The 22,182-nt window shown below is 37.9% G+C and overlaps 1 protein-coding gene across 2 annotated transcripts in view; it reads left to right on the top strand.

Annotated features, from left to right (window-relative positions):
• LOC136258990 (uncharacterized) overlaps window positions 1-22,182 on the top strand; it is an 87,697-nt gene that overhangs the window by 26,342 nt on the left and 39,173 nt on the right. The window contains exons 16-19 of one of the 2 annotated variants that reach the window (XM_066052388.1): window positions 9,818-9,981; window positions 10,084-10,606; window positions 11,776-11,927; window positions 17,823-18,249. The exons of the other annotated variant lie outside the window; for it this stretch is intronic. Of the exons in view, the coding sequence (XP_065908460.1) occupies window positions 9,818-9,981; window positions 10,084-10,606; window positions 11,776-11,927; window positions 17,823-18,171 (1,188 nt within the window). The 3' untranslated portion in view covers window positions 18,172-18,249. Of the gene's footprint in view, window positions 1-9,817; window positions 9,982-10,083; window positions 10,607-11,775; window positions 11,928-17,822; window positions 18,250-22,182 lie in introns of those variants that run through there. 2 annotated transcript variants of the gene reach the window in all.

The following is a 22,182-nucleotide window of genomic DNA, read 5'->3' as shown; positions in this document are numbered from 1 at the left end:
GAACTCTTGCTAATAGTAGGAATCAATGAAGTTTGTGTCCTAAACATATTGACCAGAAACTATTCCTTCATAGTGTATTAGCCATATTGGTTGGTTGCAATCACACCAAATGTCCCTTCAGAGTAATGCTTCCATTGAGTTGCTACGGATTTTACTAATCAGTAGTGTATCAGTGACCACTAGTGCTATCCAGGGGCGGATCCAGGATTTTTCAAGAGGGGGTCTCTGGGATAACCCCTCCTATAAAGTTCACATAATTATTGAACTCAGCACATCCGACCTACAGCTGTACGTAGCATTCATACATAAAATGTGCCCTTAGGCAAACTTTAACAAGCACGATGTGTGTATCTAGCTATAACTAGCTGGAAACCTACACTGCTTTGTGCAGCTTATTGCTATACTATTGTAGACTTATAGCTTACTACATACACAACTTCCTGGCACACAGCATAGTCATGACAAATGATGGATCACGTGTTCATCGTACCATTGATTTTCGATCACACTTCTTGCTTTCCGTCTGGCACCCTCGCAGAAGTGGCTCCAAAAAGTGAACCTTGTGTAAGTGTGAGTGAAGTTGGTCTTCCTGAACAAGTTGAAGAACTACTGAAGTAGCTAACTCCTGTGTCACTTTGTAATTCATGCTGTCGAGTGTGGGGCCCGGGATTCTGTGTCTTCTGGGTGAGGTCTCAAGAACAGCCGAGTGATATCACGTGCCCATATTGACCAAAGGTGGAGTCAGGTGTATTACCACAAAAGAAAAGTACGGGCAGTAAAACACTCTTTATATACAAATCAGACGTACCTTTACAACAATATGAGTGATTACAAACACCATTGCTCCCTTGCAGCTGTCAGCTCTTCTACGCACAGTAAGTGTGTGTCTTCTGCCATTTGCTGAACTTTAAACAATCCATATCATGTGAGCTATTATCACGTGATGCTATATCAAATAGTTAGGGACTGCTCTATTAGGGTATATCGATCTTTCGCGATCTGTTGTTTTCCTCCGTGCACTTTCTGTCTTAAATTTCCTGTTCGAGGTTCAACCTGAAGGGGGGGTCTCGAGACCCCAAAGATCCCCCCTGGATCCGCCCCTGCTATCGATCATATTATCCAATAAAAAGTCATTCATAAGCGTTGCACCACACCCAATGCAATTAAAGCAAGAGGATTGATTGCAGACAAGCCTCCATCCTCTAGAATTGTATTACTGTGCATCTTTTCTACCTGCACACACTGTGTTGGCCATGCACTGTTTGGACATGCACCATTAGTAGGTTGTCCCATTGGTGATTGTACTTGGTTGTATTTGCCCTGGGCCTAGTAATAATAATAATAATAATAATAATGTTGCCTGTGTGATAGGCAGAGCATATTTAAAATTGAAGTAAATAGCTACTTCACTTTAGAATTGAACTAACCCTAAGGTGCACATGCAGTTTGTAGCCTCATCTTTTCTTTGATTCAGTGTACACACAGGAGTTCATCAATCATGTTACCATAATAGTTGACATACAATTGTAAGGGAAAAGTAGCCAGTAGATACCATTATAATAAAATGTGATAGCTAAAGTTGAGTGTGGTTTTAAAACATAAAATTAATAGAGAATTAATCATACACTTTGCTGGTGAAATTTTACACAGTAACAAAACAGTCAAGCAATCCTCCACAAAGCCAGGCTGAATGATGTTGTGAAATCAAAGGTAGCAGCCAAGAAATGCTTACAGTGATGTTATTTTAATAATAATCCTGTCCTTTGTTAGCTCCAACCAGGTGCTTGCATTTGCCTTCTTATTTTGCTTTCTACAGGAAAAAGTAAATTGACTGTTATCATTAAAAGATTTGTTGCAGGCACATTGTTCATAATGTTTTAGTGGTACTACCGAGCATTCTGTTAGGGTGACTGGTCTATTAGAGTATTTTGATCATAATTTTTACAACATCTATTTGGATTTTGCATTAACCTAATCAGACATAACATATAATGCAAATGATTACCAGTTTTTAATTAAAAGAGTAAAAATAACTTTCATGAACCACCTCATTTAAAGGGGTAAGTTTGTCATACAAAGTGAAATCTGTTTGAGTACTCCAATTCACTTGTAAATATTTAAACTGGGATGGGTAGACTATCAACCCACTACTTTGTAACAGTTTGTAAACATGCAAATGTATTATCATTTTAAGTCATGTTCCCCTTATTGGTCTAGCTGGCTGCACACCCCTTGGTTGACTCAAGATACTCTAATACAACAGTCACTCTAATACAACAGTCACTCTAATACAACAGTCATGTATGATATTCTAATAGAACAGTCACAAGTTACACTGTAGCTAGCTGTGCTACAACAAAAAACCAAACAAACTAGTAGTTTAAAAAATTATTAATTTAAAAATGAAGTAGGGATCTATGCAATAAAAAGTAGTGAAACAAGAGATGTATGATGGTACTACAGCATAGCTTAGTGGGAAAGTCCCTACTCTGGCACATTAGTTATAACAATTATTTTGTTTAATGCCAAAGTAGGGGCTTTCCCACTGAACTATGCTGTACTACCATCATTCATCTCTTGTTACACTACTTTTTATTGCATAGATCCCTTTAAATTCCTGTTAATGACATCATGGCTGTGCAATGACCTTCAGTGCTGGTCACTGTAAAGCATTAATACAATACAATACAATACAATACAATACAATGGCTGTGCAAATATTTTTTCTATTATTATTCCCAGGGTTACCAGCACCCCTTTCCACCACTCTGACATCACAGAACTATATGACACTACTCCTTCCTAAGAGAGACAAAGAGAGCAAGTCTTCTGTAAAATACAGCACTGAGCAGCATGACCCATACCACCCCTTAATGTTGAAAATACAAGTGGGGTAAAAGAACCCATCTCAATTTTGTTGTTCGTACTTCCATTGTTTCTCATGTTGCATATCGAAGGCCTGGTCTCACCTGTAAAGAAGCTGCAACGGATGTATAAAAACAGCATTTTCTGGTTCCGCAAAATGAGTATGTCACCCGCCTACACTGGCTATATCCTTTCATAATTTTTGTAGAATGTTCTAGAACAATCTAGATTTTCCATTGGTATATCTATGAAATTATGAACTTGATTATTGAGTAGATTTTAGCTAGAAACTTCATTTATAAAGTAGAAATAAAGTGAGATGATCAGCTGTGATAGCAGTGGCTCAGTGGTTAAGGATTTGGGTGTTCAGTATGGAGGTCCCTGGTTCGAACGCTGGTCAGTAATTTTTTTCAACATTTTTATGCACCTTTTTTACCCTGCAGTGACTGTACTATTAGAGTATTTTGACCCCGCGATTTACAGTTGTTTGATTTTTGCCTTGTAACTCTGTAGCTGTCAATGCGATTTCTTTTAAACCACAAAAGGTTTGAACTATGATGGTTAACCTATATGCATACCACCAATTTTTAGTTATTCCCATAAGTGGTTTACCCTGTAGGTGTGACAACAAGTCGGCCTTTTTTAACCCCCCAAATAACCGTCCATAGCTCAGATTTGCACCAAACTTGGTACATGATTGTGCCACAATATGTTCTTAAAGTGTATCAAAGCTCAAGACAATTGAGCTACACATTTGCATTTTACAATAGTTTTTGTAAAGTGTGTGAAAAGAATAATCTAAGCCCCCAAGCCCCCTAAATGAAGAAATTTAAAAAAAACAAAACAAGAAATTAAGCCGAATTTTGAAGGCTTATATTTCATGATTACGTTAAGCAATCTTGCTCAAATGTGGTATATGGGATCCTGAAGGTGGAGGACGTTTGCAGTATAAAAATGATTCCAATTCGAGAAGGGAGCATGGAGCTATGTATGTGTGAAAACCGCATTTTGTTTCTTTCTGTAAATATACTCACGGTGTGGCACGCCGGCTTTCTTGGCCGCACAACACACTACCATGTGTCTTGATACCAGTGTGGTGTTCTTGGGCAGCACAACACACTTCTATGTAATAAAACTGCATTATATAAGTACTTATAACACATTCATAATAATATTATTACAAGTACACAATTGGAATTTTCAACTAGAGTAGGGACCATAGCACATCGATAAAAAGCACTGAAACAAGTTGGAGTAGTGCATGATATTAAATCACAGTAAAACAATAAGTTAATAAAAATAATAATAAAAATAATAATAATAATAAAAATGCACAGTAGGGATATAACACTTCTCATTGTTTTACTGTGATTTAATATTGTGCACTACTCCAACTTGTTTCAGTACTTTTTATCGATGTGCTATGGTCCCTACTCTAGTTGAAAATTCCTAATTTTTTGTGTACATGTTTGTTAACTTTTTTTTGTAAAATAGAATTATTATGACTGGTGAACCTACACATACCACATCAAAAGAAAGAAATGATGCCACGTGCCCCAGCTATCAATTATCATCTTAAAAGTGAAGTATCCATTACGCTTTGTTGTCAGCTATGTTCAACCTGTTACACAGCATTACAAATCAAGAACTGTTTGAAAAGTACCTCTGCAATCAAAGTAGCCACAATGAAAAATACGGACAATTTCCATTACGAAGGGAAGCCATCACATGCTACCACCACCAAATCAACACTTTTTGCTGTCAGCAAAGATGAATGGGAACACAAAGGAGAACACTGGTAAGTCCATGAAGAATGCATTGTACGTACTGCAGTATGCCAAAAGGCACCTTTCGGGCCAAAGTGACGTCGAACAGTGAAAAAATCAAGCCCATAGCCTTAGCTGTTATTGAGTTGCACTTGTCTGAAGGGAGTCAGCTACGTCAGTCAGTAGAAAAGTATATTAAAAATTATAAATTTAAAAATGAAGTAGGGTTCCAAGCGATAAAAAGTAGTGAAACAAGAGATGAAGCAATGGTAGCTATTACTGCATAGCTCAGTGTTAAATCCCTACTTTGGCATTGAACACAAAATAATTGTTATACCATGCCAAATCAGGGATTTAACACTGAGCTATGCTGTAATAGCTACCATTGATTCATCTCTTGTTTGACTACTTTTTATTGCTTGACTACTTTTTATCGCTTGGAACCCTACTTCAGTTTTAAATTTAATTTGATATACTAGTTTGTTTAGTTTTTTTGTTAAAGCATACAGCAGCTATGATTATGATTATGATTATGATTATGATTATGATTATGATTATGGAAAACACAGTTACAAACTGATATGTTCAGATAAGGAAAACATTACAAATCACATAGATAAGAGTCAGTTATAATTTATCTAAAAATACTTGTAGAGATTGGGATTCAATATGTGACTGTTTTATCAGGGTGACTGCTGTATCAAGACACATGGTAGTGTGTCGTGCAGCCCAAGAAGACGGCGCGCAACACCCGTGAGTATATTGACAGGAAGAAAAAAAACGCAATTTTCGCACCTCCATAGCTCTGTGCTGCCTTGATGAAACAAGACAATTTTTGCTGTGGACATTCCCTCCACCTTCAGCACTCCACATTCCAAATTTGAGCGAAATCGCTTTAAGCGTTCCCGAGATATGCGACTTCACAAATTGGCTTAGTTTCTTCGTTTTTTCTTCTTATTTTTCTTCCTCTTTTTACACACTTACAAAAACTGCTATAAAACGCGAACGCCATATCCGATTGCCTTGAAATTTGGCACACAGAAGGGGGGGGGGGTGGGGGGGGGGGGTATAAAGGCGCATCTCTGTACCAACGTTGGCTAGGATACGATAAACAGAAAAAGAGTTGTGATCGATTATTCACGAAAAATAACACCAATATGTTGTCACGCCTACAGGGTAAACCGCGTATGGGAAGAAGCTGAAAATCGGTGGATGAATAGGTTACCTATTGAACCTCAAACCTTTTGTGGTTTGAAAGAAATCGAACTAAAAACCAGGAAGATACAACGAAAAAACCAACGGTGTGTAACAATTACGCAATCGAGATTAGCTAATAAAAAACGACTACTTGCCACGCCTACCAGATAAACCGCTTGGGGTAATGCTTTGAAAATCGCTGTATAGATGGAATAATCATCTTAGAAAGGCTCTTCAATGGTGTAGAAGAATCAGACTTAAAGCCACGGAGTTATAACATGAAATCCAACTTGGTGCAGCAAGTGCAAGATCTAGATACTCTAATAGAGCAGTCATTCTAATAGAGCAGTCACCCTGAAGAGAATTCAAGAGATCAGCTAGAAACAAGAACCTGTATAGAGATCAGCTACAAACAAGTCACCCTGTAGAGAGATCAGCTAAAAACAATTCACCCTGTAGAGAGATCAGCTAGAAGAAGTTACCTTGTAAGAAGTTCATGCAACTATGGAAAGAGATAGTTCAGCTAGAAGAAATCACCTTGTAGAGTTCAGTTACAAAGAAACCACCATGTAGAGAGTTCAGCTGCAAACAAATCTCCCTGTAGAGGGATCAGCTAGAAGAAGTTTCCTTGTAGAGAGTTCAGCTTCAAACAAATCACCCTGTAGAAAGATCAGCTAGAAGAAGTCACCTTGTATAGAGAGTTCAGTTACAAAGAAACCACCATGTAGAGAGCTCAGCTACAAACTAATGACCTTGTAGAGACATCAGCTAGAAGAAGTTACCTTGTAGAGAGTTCAGCTACAAAGAAACCATTCTGTAAAGAGCTCAGCTGCAAACAAATCACCTGTACAGAATTCAGCTACAAACAAATCACCCTGTAGAAAGATCAGCTAGAAGAAGTTACCTTGTAGAGAGTTCAGTTACAAAGAAACCACCATGTAGAGAATTCAGCTAAAAACTAGTGACCCTGTAGAGACATCAGCTAGAAGAAGTTACCTTGTAGAGGCTTCAGCTACAAAGAAACCATTCTGTAAAGAGCTCAGCTACAAACAAATCACCTATACAGAATTCAGCTACAAACAAATCACCCTGCAGAGAGATCAGCTAGAAGTAGTTATCTTGTAGATAGTTCAGCTACAAACAAATCACCCTGTAGAGAGATCAGCTAGAAGAAGTTACCTTGTAGAGAGTTCAATTACAAAGAAACCATCATTTAGAGAGTTCAACTTCAAACAAATCACCTGTACAGAGTTTAGCTACAAACAAATCTCCCTGTAGAGAGATCAGCTAGAAAAAGTTACCTTGTAGAGAGTTCAGGTACAAAGAAACCATTCTGTAAAGAGCTCAGCTGCAAACAAATCACCTGTACAGAATTCAGCTACAAACAAATCACCCTGTAGAGTGATCAGCTAGACGGAATTACCTTGTAGATAGTTCAGCTACAAACAAATCACCCTGAAGAAAGATCAGTTAGAAGAAGTTACCTTGTAGAGAGTTCAGCTACAAAGAAACCATCATGTAGAGAGTTCAGCTGCAAAGAAATCACCCTGTAGGAAATCCAGCCGCAAACAAATTGCCCTGTAGAAAGATCAGTTAGAAGAAGTTACCTTGCAGAGAGTTCAGCTACAAAGAAACCATTCTGTAAAGAGCTCAGCTGCAAACAAATCACCTGTACAGAATTCAGCTACAAACAATTCACTCTGTAGAGAAAGCATCTAGAAGAAGTCACCTTGTAGAGTATTCAGTTACAAAGAAACCACCATGAAGATTTCTGTAATCAATATAATTTATGTATTATATATATATATATATATATATATATATATATATATATATATATTTGTACATTTACTGATAAAATATTTAAAGTACATCCACTTCATCTTTTCTTCTTCCTGTGGAAAAGAAAAAAAGATAGGTTAGAAAAGTCCCAAAGCTGGCCATAGGCCGGCTTTGGGGTATACAAATACAAAAAGAAATGAAATCTAATCCAAAACAGCCAATCTGTAAAAAAAGCGTGCGGCCCTCAAAAAGGCTATGGTGAAAAAGGATGTGAAATCCAAGGTGGCGGCCAAGAAATTGCTGTGATGGTAGGTTGATGGTAAAAATTTTAATAATGACAATTCAGGTGAATTTTGTGCCAATTGACCAAGTGGCATCAAAATTCATCTGAATTGTCGTTATTAAAATTTTTACCATTAACCTACCATCACAGCCATTTCTTGGCTGCCACCTTGGATTTCACATCTTTTTTCACCATAGCCTTCTTGAGGGCCGCACGCTTTTTTTACAGCTTGGCTGTATTGGATTAGATTAGAGTATCTCGAGTCAGCCTGCAAAGATGTGTACTTGCCCAAAAAGGGGTGTGGTCATCGTGGTTTCGATCTATTATTAGACTAGAGATCTCGAATCAGCCTATCAACTTGAAGGTGTGTGGTCACAAATACAGCTAGCGTAAAAGGGGCGTGGTCATTGTGATCTCGATCGATAGATTGATAATAGAATGGGCATGATCTTGTGACCTATGCACTTGTCAATTTCATGCCCCACCCCCCTACCTGGGCGTCCCCACACCCCAGGTGGGGATTTGACATTGTTTCTTATCCCCACCCCTGGGGCAATTGACAGTTGTCCAATTCATTGACCGATTTTCGGTAGTTGCATTTCCAAACAATAAAATCGCACTTGCTACTATAATTGTACTAGCTACAGGGCAGGTTTATTACTAATCGCATGCATGAAATATGCGCTTAGTCATCCTTGAGATGTTGTCAAATCCCCTACTATGGGGGTGGGGACATAGTGGGAATTTGACAGCCGATTTTGCCCCAGTAGTGGGGAATTTGACACCACGATTTGTCAAATCCCTTGTATTCCCCCCCCCCCGGGGGTGGGGGAGTGGGGCATGAAATTGACAAGTGGAGTACCGGTACCTCCGTACAGTAGTGTAGTCTAAGCACCTTAAGTAATTCTATGGCGTCTATTATGCAGCTTAAAGAAAGTGTTGATATGGAAAATTAACGCCTTGATATGGTCTCGTTGGATAAAGTAGAAAACAAGCAGCCTGATTGAAGATAAAAGAAAAGACAAGGCGCACAGGGTGCACACTCGTCGGAACCCCAAAAGGGACATCCCATTGGTGAGTTTGTTGTTGTGGCATAAAATGGTGACCATGCGCTGCTTCATTTGGGCTCTAGGCTTGCGACTGTGGTCAGGCAGTGAATGAGATGAAATTTTGAGTTTTGACGATTTAAAAAAAATTCTATATCTGGCCACCAGTAAGCGTTTTCTTGTTTTTAATGCTACATTTGATGTTAGATGGACTAATATTATTCTGTAAAGGTGATTTTCGTCACTTAAGAAGTTTCTAAGCTGGTTTTAAAGGCGGTGTTTTTGGCGGCACGCATCACTTTTGATGTAAACCCTACTTAACAGTACTACCGTACTGTTTGATTCCATTTAATAACTTTTTTTTTAAATTCCGTAGCAACTTGTCAGGGGCGGATCCAGACTTTTTAAAAGGGGGGTTCCACTTTGGAATTACAACTTCAGCCTAGCTGTAGGTTGAAGACCAAAAAAAAAAAGAAGGTCATCACCTACTCACAATAGCTGTCCCTCACCATAAATGCCCTCACCAACTATATCTCCTTATTTATAATTAGATACATAGCTTGCTACACTGCTCTTCAAAAGACTACTGTGACTGCTCTATTAGAGTATCTCGATTTGACTGCTCTATTAGAGTATCTCGAGTAAGAGAGGCTCTCTCAAAAGGGGGTTCCATGGAACCTTTTGAACCCTCCCTGGATCCGCCTTTGCTTGTTGAAAGCATTTTGGGTCGATCTGAAGACTTGTTTGGGCTTAGTTTTACCTAACCAACACTGCTTCATCTTTGTCAGGGAAAAGTGAGGCTGGATTTTAGGTGATGCTTTTTCATGGGCCCACACCTTTGTGGTCCCTGCTATGATAATAAATGTACTGATCCACAGAGCCATGATGATACCAGTCAGTCAACAGATCATGGACAGTTGAAGGTGTCACTACAGGTTAACGTTGCCAATGACAAAAAACAGATAGGAGATCTTGTGGTCACTATTATCAGTGGTCATAATCTACTGCAAACTGAATTGACCTGTAACCCTGTAGTGAAATGGTGAGTAGTTTACTGACTAGTATACTGAGTAGTTTACTGACTAGTATAATAAGTAGTTTACTATCTAGTATACAGGACTAATACACAGTTACCTTCCTGTAGCCATCTTCTACCAGACTACAGAAAGAAGTTCAAAACCAAAGTGTTGAAGGATAGTAGTGATCCAGAATGGAATGAACAGTTTGTATTTGACCACATAAAGTTGGAAGATCTTCGTAAAAATAGAGTTATTGAGTTGACAGTATGGAATTCAACAAAGAACACCAAACACTATGATTTCATTGGTGGCCTAAGGTTGGGACCACGTCCTCATCACAAAAAGCAGTTAAGTTACATGGACAGTTCCGAAAATGAGTTATCACATTGGATGAGTGTTGTCAATACCCCCGGTGAATGTGTGGAACAATTACACACACTGAGACACAACATGAATTCACTACCTGTAACCTTGGCAGCAGATGAAACAGATGATCATATCAATGATGCTTTGATAGACGAGGATACTGAATGCACACCTAATTTTGTACTCACTCATCCTGATGATTCTATTGATGTGTTCAGTACCAACCAACTGCCGATGATCACAGAAAATGATGATGATAACATGCCTCACGTCAGTCAGCCAGTGAGTTGATATGTCTAAGGAACTCTTAGAATACTATCATACAGTACAGTAGTACTGTATATTAGGGATCACAGAGGTTTGGGTCTCGGGCCAAAAAAGCACCAGCTTGACAATACCATCCTGGCACCTTGGCAGTATTGGTTAGGTATAATCAAGCTAAAAAATGCCTTCAGTATGACCCTAAACACTGCTTGAAGGTTCTTAGTATACTAATTCGTTAAGCTGCTTTACTGTACTAGTTGTACCCATTTATACTGATAGTAAAATGTCAGTAACTTTAAGTATATGGAACATAATCATTTTACTAAGTTTTAAACTTTCAGTAAAACATCAGTGAATGCGGGTTTACTGAAAACTACTAAAACAACAAACAATTAGCTGTTCCATATATACCACTCTAGTAAACTAAGAAACTTCAAGCAGTGAAATACTTCCAATAGGTTGTTACAAAACTTTTCAAAAAATTTTCAATGGAATTTTCTACTGCCTGCCTGCCTGCCTGCCTGCCCGCCCACCCGCCCGCCCGCCTGCCTGCCTTCAGGCAAGTGTAACTCGATAATGGCTAAGACTACAGGTGATTTTTTCACTGTTCGGTGTTGTTTTGTCCTGAAACATGCCTTTTTGGCATACTGCAATACATACAATGCACGCATCATGGACTTACCTTTGTCCTCCTTTTCGTCCCATTTCTTTCTGCTGACTGCCCAAGGTGTCTATTTGTGCCAATTTTGCAGTAGCACAATGGATGGCTTCCCATTTGTAAACAGTCGTCCGTATTTTCCGTGGTGACTGGATTGATTACAGAGTTGCTTCTGATACTGTTCTTTGTTTGTAACGCTGTGTGTTGTGCCATTGCAAGACAACCCTGAAGCTTCCATCATCACCTTTGTCCATTTTAAACCCCAGCTTGTGTTCCCCCACAAGTGTGAGCACCCATGATCCAACTGCACCTATCTAAAGTTGCAGTAATTTTTAAATGCAGCTTCTTTCTCTTCCTGACTCTAAAAGAATACAGTACATATTACACGGTTACTTGTCAAGGTTGAAAGAAAACATTAAATACCATTTTTATACAAAATGTACTTTTTGTGGCATATTCATCAGCTTTGCTCACAGCTAAATTGCTCTGAAAAATAATAGTTTTAATTACTGTACTGCTACCACTATAGGTCCCATACACTGGTGATATCAGAGTGAAGTTACAATTTGATGGAAAGAAGGAAAAAAACCAGAAGAAGATAACTAAAGGTTGCCTTAATGTCTGTGTCCAACAGGCTAGACAACTAAACCTGCTTCATGGTGAAACAACATTCATTCAGTGGTTAGTCCATCATGCAAAATTGTAGAAAAAGTCTTATTCATGGTTGTGTTCACATCCACTAAACTGCTGTGTAAGTTATGTTACTGGCTGGAGTATGTACTCTATTGTAAGACAATTACTTCTGTTGCCATACAGAAAATAGTGCTTAGCAGATATACTGTACCATAAATGGCTTATAGTCATGGGCAATCATTCAAAATTTTGAATGCCTATCAATTTTTTTGAGAAGGCTGTAAGCCAATATAGCAGCGTGCAAAGATTAAAGTGAACATGAAGCCCTTCATATTTATTGTTTTTGTGTAGCTACAGGTAGCTGGAGCAACAGAACACTACAAGTTATAGCAACACAGATAAGCCACTCAGACATGACTAAAGTGTGGAATGGACTGGAAAACAAGATCACAAACAAACTGGAAGAGACTTGCTTTAAAATGTATTTTCCATATAAACTCAGTGTATAGCTGCTAGAAAGAATATAAAATGCAACAATAGCCTAAAACAAACCTCTGACTACAACCTCAAAGCATGCTTTAACCTAGTAGCTGGACTGTGTTTTTCCTTTTGTGTGTGGGTGAGTAAAATTCCCCACCCACACACAAATAAAAGTGGTCTTGTTATGCGAGACTCAACATTAAACCCTAGTCTTTTTAAAATGCCAGTGCAAGCACCTGTGATAGCGAAATTGTCTCTGTTAGTGCTGTAAACAAGTTTAAATAACATTTGTAGTAGGCAGAACCTTGCCAGCTGATTATAACACAACCTGGTCCTGCGCCATGAAGCCTAAGGTAACCCCAGACAGACAGTTTTTATTTTTGGTGCTGTATCTCCACCATGCAAGCAAATTACTTAAACCCTAAAAATATAGTGATAAAGCCTATTCTATGGTGCATCAGTCCTGCAAGTTTCATCAAAATATCTCCATCCATTGAGGGCTGCATTCCTAAATTCAACTATGTGCACACATACTCCTAACTCCGGACACTTGTTATAATGCCTGAAACAGCACACTTCGGAAGTTGATTTCAAATTTTAAACGCTGCCATTTTAAACTTGCATCTATCACCCACTTCATACTCGATTTTGAGAGTTAGTACTTTTCATTGTGGAGTTATGGGTATTTCAAATCTAGGTGTATTTCCACAGATATTCATGTAGCTTCAATGAGACCGGCTCTTACAAAATCCTCCATAGCAAGTGTTTAGCTGATTGTTAGCAAACGAAACTTGGTACAGTGGTAAGTCATAGTTGTCCCTCTGCACTGTATTAAAATCATTTTTAATTAGGGAATAAGCGATTGTTGAAGAATATTTGATCATTTTGCCACACATAGCAATATATAATCACCTTGTTTGGAAAATCTAGCTGGACTTTTAAGCTAAATTTAGGATCACAGAATCATTGTACTAATCACCTAAAATTTCAAGCAAATGCTATAGATGGTTTTGGACATATGACTCCAAATATTTGTAGTGTCTGGAGTTGGAAACTGTCCGGAATTAGGTGCACTTACCTTACCCATCTTTCTCATTTCTACCCATCACTTGTAAAAGTGAAGGACAGGCGCCAGCTGATTTCAGCAATTAACCAGAAAACAAAATCCAAGCAACAGTGTGTGTTTAACGGTTGTGTTTTAATTCTTTCTAGCAGAGTTTCTATAGCAAATTAATGTTTTCAAACAATCAGTCCATTTGTGACAGTCCATTTTGCATTTTAGTCATGTCCAAGCCAGCCCATACATCACTCATGCTCCACCTGTCACTATCATGTTTTTCCGTAGCCAAATGCAGCAAAAGCTGTAGGCTCTATATATGGACATTTCTGTGGTATAGTGATACTGTATATTAAATTTATTAGGGCTTGTGGAAACATTTGTGGCGTGTTTCTTCCCAACACTATTTGTAATTTGTCATGTCCATGCATTTTAATTATACCGTAACCTTAAGTTTGAAGATTCATTTGGCAACACTTTGATAGTGCATTGAAGGTAGACTTGAATGTTCTGATATGCACGCCTCCTCAATATCAGAGTATTTTTCTTGGCAAAGCTTTCTTTTGCATGATCTTTACTCGTTGTTCCTCTTGATGGTCAACTATGCAATAAAGCATTTCACTCCACTGGACATTCAAGAGATCACATGACCACCTCATGTCCATTAAAACATTTACAATGTAACAAACATCAACTATGAGCAGCTTATGATTGGCTGGCACAGTCTAGGATAGGAATGATTCCTCATGTGGTTTTCTGCCATTTCCACCAGTGTACAACTGATCATGTGATACATTACGTCAAATCAAGACTTGATATCACTGCTAATTCTCCATTGGTGTGATATGATCTAAGGCTGTGATTGTCAGTTTTTAGCCTGCTGGTCCTGAAGTGGGGTTCATCTGAACCCCCTGGCTATATATACCCCTGACTACTTTTCAAAAGATAAACTATTGTAAAGCTCATTGTTACTGTAATACTGAGCTCATTGTTACTGTAATACTGAGCTCATTGTTACTGTAATACTGAGCTCATTGTTACTGTAATACTGAGCTCATTGTTACTGTAATACTGAGCTCATTGTTACTGTAATACTGAGCTCATTGTTACTGTAATACTGAGCTCATTGCTACCGTATTACTGAGCTCACTGTAATACTGAGCTCATTGCTACCGTATTACTAAGCTCACTGTAATACTGAGCTCATTGCTACCGTATTACTGAGCTCACTGTAATACTGAGCTCATTGCTACCGTATTACTGAGCTCACTGTAATACTGAGCTCATTGCTACCGTATTACTAAGCTCACTGTAATACTGAGCTCATTGCTACCGTATTACTGAGCTCACTGTAATACTGAGCTCATTGTTACCATATTACTGAGCTCATTGTTACTGTAATACTGAGCTCATTGCTACCGTATTACTGAGCTCACTGTAATACTGAGCTCATTGCTACCGTATTACTAAGCTCACTGTAATACTGAGCTCATTGCTACCGTATTACTGAGCTCACTGTAATACTGAGCTCATTGCTACCGTATTACTGAGCTCACTGTAATACTGAGCTCATTGCTACCGTATTACTAAGCTCACTGTAATACTGAGCTCATTGCTACCGTATTACTGAGCTCACTGTAATACTGAGCTCATTGTTACCATATTACTGAGCTCACTGTAATACTGAGCTCATTGTTACCATATTACTGAATCACAACAGTTACTGTACTGCCCCATGTGTGCAAAACACTGCTGCTTCTTGGTCTGATATATTTTTCATTTTTATCTATTTGCTCTTTCATGAAAGTGAATGACATATTTGTTTTTTCTTCATAATTCTGCTCTCTGGGCAGTTGTTATTGTAGTGCAAAATTTGATGGAGGATATACATTTGAGAATTGGTTGATATCCATTCAATGTGTTGTAAAAGAGGTTGTTGACATTGCAAAATTCTATCCATCTAACTAAACTACACTTAATCATTCCATGACTACCATGTAGTACAAAAGTTTGATAGGGGGAAAATTTACAAATTTGACATTGCAAATTGTCAAAAAAAATCCCTCTCGAAATTTTGTATCTAGTATATTCTCGTGCCTAGCCATAAAACCGTTCACTTTTTGATAAAAGCACCGAATTTCTTATGGGGTGCACTAAGTCATTTCAGAAGGGGAGGCATGTAAAAAGTCCTTTGGAACCCTATTTTTGGACCTTGATAATAAAACTATTTGTTTACATGGAAAATAATTAATATCCTATTAGTTTAAAGGCTGGATCTAATATATGACTAGTACAAAGCCTGCAGCTGCAACATGATGGCTATTAACAAATTGTTTTCTCAATCTGGTAGTAAGTAAAATGACTAAAATGCTATTTTCAAGGGTTTTTTATCATACAGTACGATAGTAGGGACCACAAAAGTGTGGGTGTGGCCCATGAAAAACATCACCCCCAAAAAACAGCCTCACTTTCCCCTGACGACAATAAAGCAGTATTGGTTAAGTAAAACAAAGCCAACCCAAAACGCTGCTATTGAAATGTTTTTAAAGTTATTAAACGGTATTTTCTAGTGACTGACTAAGTAACTGACTGATGCCTTTAGTCAAATGTAACTTGATAATGGCTAAGGCTACAGGCTTGATTTTTCAGTTTGATGTCACTTCGGCCCAACAGGTGCCTTTTGGTATACCGCAGTACGTACAGTACATTCTTCATGGATTTATGTCCCGTTCATCTTTGCTGACAGTGATAAGTGTTGATTTGACGGTAGCACGTGATGGCTTCCCTTCATAATGGAAATCGTCCGTATTTTTCATAGTGGCCACTTTGATTGCAGAGGTACTTTTCGAACAGTTTTAACATAGCTGACAATGAAGCCTAATAGTATACTTCACTTTTCAGATGATAATTGGTAGCTGGGGCACCCAGTGCCATTTCTTTCTTTTGATGCAGTATATGCGTGGGTTTACCAGTCATAATAATTTTATTTTGCAAAAAAAGTTAGCAAAAAGTACACAAAATAATTTCATAACACATCGATAAAAAGTACTGAAACAAGCTGGAGTAGTGCACGATATTAAATCACAGTAAAACAATAAGAAGTAGAGATGCAACAATATATCAATATATCGCGTATCGAATCGTATTGTTTTAAGACAATATCGCTGTATTGATACAAAGCCAAACCGTATCAATATGTCACGTATCGTGATATATCAACATATCGTGGCTTGTTAACATGACTGACAATCAAAATTATTGTACATTGTGGTTAAATTGAGTAGTATGTAATGCTTCTCGAAGAAAATGTAGCTCACTTATTTCTCTTAAAAAACAAAAAAACAACATATACCATTGCTTAGACTCCACTTTGTATCGCACAATATATCGCCATATCATGATACACCAGAGGCAATATATCGATACGTCTACACACTGTATCGTTGCATCTCTAATAAGAAGTGTTATATCCCTATTGTGCTCAAGACACCATAATGGAAATGCACAGTAGGAATAACACTTCTTATTGTTTTACTGTGATTTAATATCGTGCACTACTTCAGCTTGTTTCAGTACTTTTTATCAATCCTACTCTAGTTGAAAATTTCAAATTTTTGTGTACTTGTTAAAGTTTTGCATTTGTAATGCGCACAGTTCTGTGGTATCATGTACCTTGATATGTATTGATTTACCTAAGGTGTATAACAAAAGTTATTGAATGATGAAGTTTTATTGGTTGCAGGTGGACATAAAATCATTGGAATCATTAGTGTATATGCATAAATCAAACAATTATCCTTGTACATGATATATGGTACAGAACTGTGTGATGCTAAACTTTTTAAAAACCCTTGAAAATAGCATTTTAGTCATTTTGATTACTGCCAGGGCTGAGAAAACAGTTTGTTTCTTATACAGTAGCATTTAATAGGCTGCACACTTTGTACTGGTCTAATATTAGATCCAGCCTTTAAACTAATATGATATTAATTGTTTTCCATGTAAACAAATAGTTTTATTGTCAAGGTCCAAAAATAGGGTTTCAAAGGACTTTTTACATGCCTCCCCTTCTAAAATCACTTAGTACACGTGCTACAAACCCCATAAGGAATTTGGTGTTTTTATCAAAAAGTGAACGGTTATCTCAATTAGAGGGTCTTAATATTGAAGCATTCTTCAAAATTTTACTTGTCAAAATGCTCCATCATCCGATTTGTCTAAATGTTCCCTCGTCAAATATTTGTGCTATATGGTATACTGATTGATCACATGCACACGCACAGTGAAATATTGATTACACTCAATGCACACTGCTAAAATGGTCATTGATTGTGTGATGTATACAATATTATTTTGGAGAATTCGTACCTTGTGATTGTTATTTTTTTTGTTTTGTTTTTTTGCAGTTCACTGCTTCCACAGAACAAAAAAGAAAGTTTCAAATCCGAAGTTGTCCATGGTGGTGATAGTCCATGCTACTCAGCCAAGTTCCAATTTGACAAAGTGACAGATGTGGAGTTATCATATGATAGAGTACTGGAGATCACAATATGGGAACCACATCGTAACACTAATGAATTTGTAGGTGGTATTAGACTTGGACCCAAGCCACAGGCTAGTAAAAAGAAAGAATGGATGGATAGTGTTGGGAGTGAAGTTAGCCAATGGGAAACAATGGTGACTCAACCAGAGGAGTGGACTGACGAGTGGCATTTGCTCCACTCTTTGATGAAGCCAGTAGTAATTCCTGCTTAATTGTATGCTTTATATGCTTCTGTAAATGTAATACATTTTGTATTTTTGTACATCTATATATATTCAGCCTCTTATCTACTCACTGAACATGATGGCTCAATGTAACATAATATGACAGAGAGAGGAAGGGTTGTAGCCAGCTGCTGCAGTTACTGAGGCTGTAGTAGAGCGGCTAAGCAAAACTTTTTGATAAAAGCACATAATGGCACCATATCTAATATGAAATAGTACCAAGAGTTGATAATAAATATACTCCCTTATAATACATATATATATATATATATATATATATATATATATATATATATATATTATCAACTCTTGATAGTATGAATTAAGCAAATGTTGTACCAAGTTTGGTGGCAAGTAGAATGAATAGAAAAGGTATGGGAAGTCACAAAAGTGCTAAATGGTAATATGCTGAAACTGCATAGACAAGAGAGGGATAGTTATATCCAAAGGGAGGTGTCCATTCAGGTCATTAGCTTGCAATGTTAAGCACGGAGAGTCCTGGTATATGAAGCCATAGATGTGCAATGCATTATTTGTATTGATCAAGACACACGATAGTGTGTCGTGCGGCCCAAGAAGCCGGCGCGCCACACCGTGAGTATATTAACAGGAAGAAAGAAAACGCAATTTTCACACCTGTGTAGCTCTGTGATCCCTTCTCCGATTGGAAACAAATTTGCTAGAGACGTGCCGCCCAGTTAGGGGAGTCTACATACCAAATTTGAAGAAAATCGCTCCAGCCATTTCCGAGATACGAGCGAACAAAATTTCGTTAAAATTTCTTCGTTTTTTTCTTCATCTTCATTTCGCACACTTCGCACCGCTTAGAGCAACGAGCTGAAAATCAGTATGTAGCTGGAATAATCATCATAGAAAGTTCTTGCAGTAGTACAGAAGAATCGCATTACAAATTACTGAGTTATGATTCGAAAGGCAACTACGTGCAGCAAATGCGAGATCGAGATACTCTAATAGAACAGTCACCCTAATAAAGCATTCAGCTGCATGTATAATTTACACAGTTATATTACATTGCAAGTTATTCTGTAGGGAATTCAGCTACAAACAAGTCACCCTGTAGTCAGATCAGCTAGAAGAAGGTACCTAATAGAGAGTTCAGCTACAAAGAAGCCATCATGTAGAGAGTTCAGCTCAAATAAATCACCCTGTAGAGAATTCAGCTACAAACAAATTGCCCTGTAGAGAGATCAGCTAGAAGAAGTTACCTTGTAGAGAGTTCAGTTACAAAGAAACAATCATGCAAAGAGTTTAGCTGCAAACAAATCACCCAGTAGAAAGTTCCGCTATGAACAGATCACACTATAGAGAGTTCAGTTAGAAACAAGTCATCCTGTAGAGAGATCAGCTAGAAGAAGTCACATTGTAGAGAGTTCAGTTACAAAGAAACAATCATGCAAAGAGTTTAGCTGCAAACAAATCACCCAGTAGAAAGTTCCGCTATGAACAGATAACACTGTAGAGAGTTCAGTTAGAAACAAGTCATCCTGTAGATAGATCAGCTAGAAGAAGTTACATTGTAGAGAGTTCAGCTACAAAGAAACTACCATGTAGAGAGTTCAGCTGCAAACAAATTGCCCTGTAGAGAGTTCAGCTACAAACAAATCACCCTGTAGAGGGTTCAGCTACAAACAAGTCACCCTGTAGAGAATTCAGCTAGAAGAAGTTACATTGTAGAGAGTTCAGCTACAAAGAAACTACCATGTAGAGAGTTCAGCGCAAATAAATTGCCCTGCAGAGAATTCAGCTACAAACAAATCACCTTGTAGAAAGATCATCTAGAAGAAATTACCTTTTAGAGAGTTCAGCTACAAACAAATCACCCTGTAGAGAGTTCAACTAGAAACAAGTCACCCTGTAGAGAGATCAGCTAGAAACAAGTCACCCGTAGAGAGTTCAGCTAGAAGAAGTTACATTGTAGAGAGTTCAGCTACAAAGAAACTACCATGTAGAGAGTTCAGCTGCAAACAGATCGCCCTGTAGAGAATTCAGCTACAAACAAATCACCCTGTAGAAAGATCAGCTAGAAGAAGTTACCTTGTAGAGAGTTCAGCTACAAACAAGTCACCCTGTAGAGAGTTCAGCTAGAAGAAGTTACATTGTAGAGAGTTCAGCTACAAAGAAACTACCATGTAGAGAATTCAGCAGCAAACAAATTGCCCTGTAGAGAATTCAGCTACAGACAAATCACCTTGTAGAAAGATCAGCTAGAAGAAGTTACCTTGTAGAGAGTTCAGTTACAAACAAATCACCCTGTAGAGAGTTCAGCTAGAAACAAGTCACCCTGTAGAGAGATCAGCTAGAAACAAGTCACCCTGTAGAGAGTTCAGCTAGAAGAAGTTACATTGTAGAGAGTTCAGCTACAAAGAAACTACCATGTGGAGAGTTCAGCTGCAAACAAATTGCCCTGTAGAGAATTTAGCTACAAACAAATCACCCTGTACAAAGATCAGCTAGAAGAAGTTACCTTGTAGAGAGTTCAGCTACAAACAAATCACCCTGTAGAGGGTTCAGCTACAAACAAGTCACCCTGTAGAGAGTTCAGCTAGAAGAAGTTACATTGTAGAGAGTTCAGCTACAAAGAAACTACCATGTAGAGAGTTCAGCTGCAAACAAATTGCCCTGTAGAGAATTCAGCTACAAACAAATCACCCTGTAGAAAGATCATCTAGAAGAAGTTACCTTGTAGAGAGTTCAGCTACAAACAAATCACCCTGTAGAGAATTCAGCTAGAAACAAGTTTCAGCTAGAAACAAGCCACCCGTAGAGAGTTCAGCTAGAAGAAGTTACATTGTAGAGAGTTCAGCAGTTTAGCTGCAAACAAATCGCCCTGTAGAGAATTCAGCTACAAACAAATCACCCTGTAGAAAGATCAGCTAGAAGAAATTACCTTGTAGAAAGTTCAGCTACAAACAAATAACCCTGTAGAGAGTTCAGCTACAAACAAGTCATCCGGTAGAGAGATCAGCTAGAAGGATCACCTTGCAGAGAGGTCAGCTACAAAGAAATCACCCTGCTTCATCTTTTCTTCTTCCTGTAGTAAAGAAAAATGACAGGTTAAAAAGCCCTAAAGCCGGCCATAGGCCGGCTTTGGGGTATACAAATACAAAAAGAAGTGAAATCTAATCCAAAACAGCCAAGCTGTAAAAAAGAGTGCGGCCCTGAGAAAGGCTATGGTGAAAAAAGATGTGAAATCCAAGGTGGCGGCCAAGAAATGGCTGTGATGGTAGGTTAATGGTAAAAATTTTAATAACAACAATTCAGGTGAATTTGGTGCCGCTTGGTCTTGGCACAAAATGCACTTGAATGGTCGTTATTAAAATTTTTACCATTAACCTACCATCACAGCCATTTCTTGGCCGCCACCTTGGATTTCACATCTTTTTTCACCATAGCCTTTCTCAGGGCCGCACTCTTTTTTACAGCTTGGCTGTTTTGGATTAGATACTTTTAACACTGAAATATTAGCTCCATTAGAAGTTTTTCAAAACAGTTTATTTTATGACATTTTGATTGCACTTGTAAATTTGAAATGCTTTCATGCGATTTAAGCTAAAAAGGTTTTCAGTGCAGTTGTATGGTTTCCCGACCAGATAGAAAATGATGAGCTTATAACCTAGTTTAAAAGTTTCAAAACACGTCCTAAGGCAATGATTTTGATGTGGCACCGTATCTCAAAAGATTTAGTATACCTTACTCAACTTCCACAAAAAAATTGGCACTTTTATCACAAAGTGAACGATTTTATCAAAATTTGTTGCTTAGCTGCTCTACTACTGTGCCTTAAACAAATCTTTACAAAACAACAGCTAGGATGTATGTTAACTTTGTTGATGTCAAGCACAATCATATAATTGACAACATTAAGAATTCAATGTATAGGATGGCTGAAGATCATTGTCTGGTATAGATCTTTCTGTACAATTTAATTTGCTAGACAATACATAAATATCTAATTAGAGCGATAAAAGCTTGTAATTT

Source organism: Dysidea avara, chromosome 6 (assembly GCF_963678975.1).
Source record: "Dysidea avara chromosome 6, odDysAvar1.4, whole genome shotgun sequence".
Lineage (NCBI taxonomy): Eukaryota > Metazoa > Porifera > Demospongiae > Dictyoceratida > Dysideidae > Dysidea > Dysidea avara.
The sequence above is the reverse complement of the archived record's forward strand: the minus strand, read 5'-3'. Positions and strand labels throughout refer to the sequence as shown.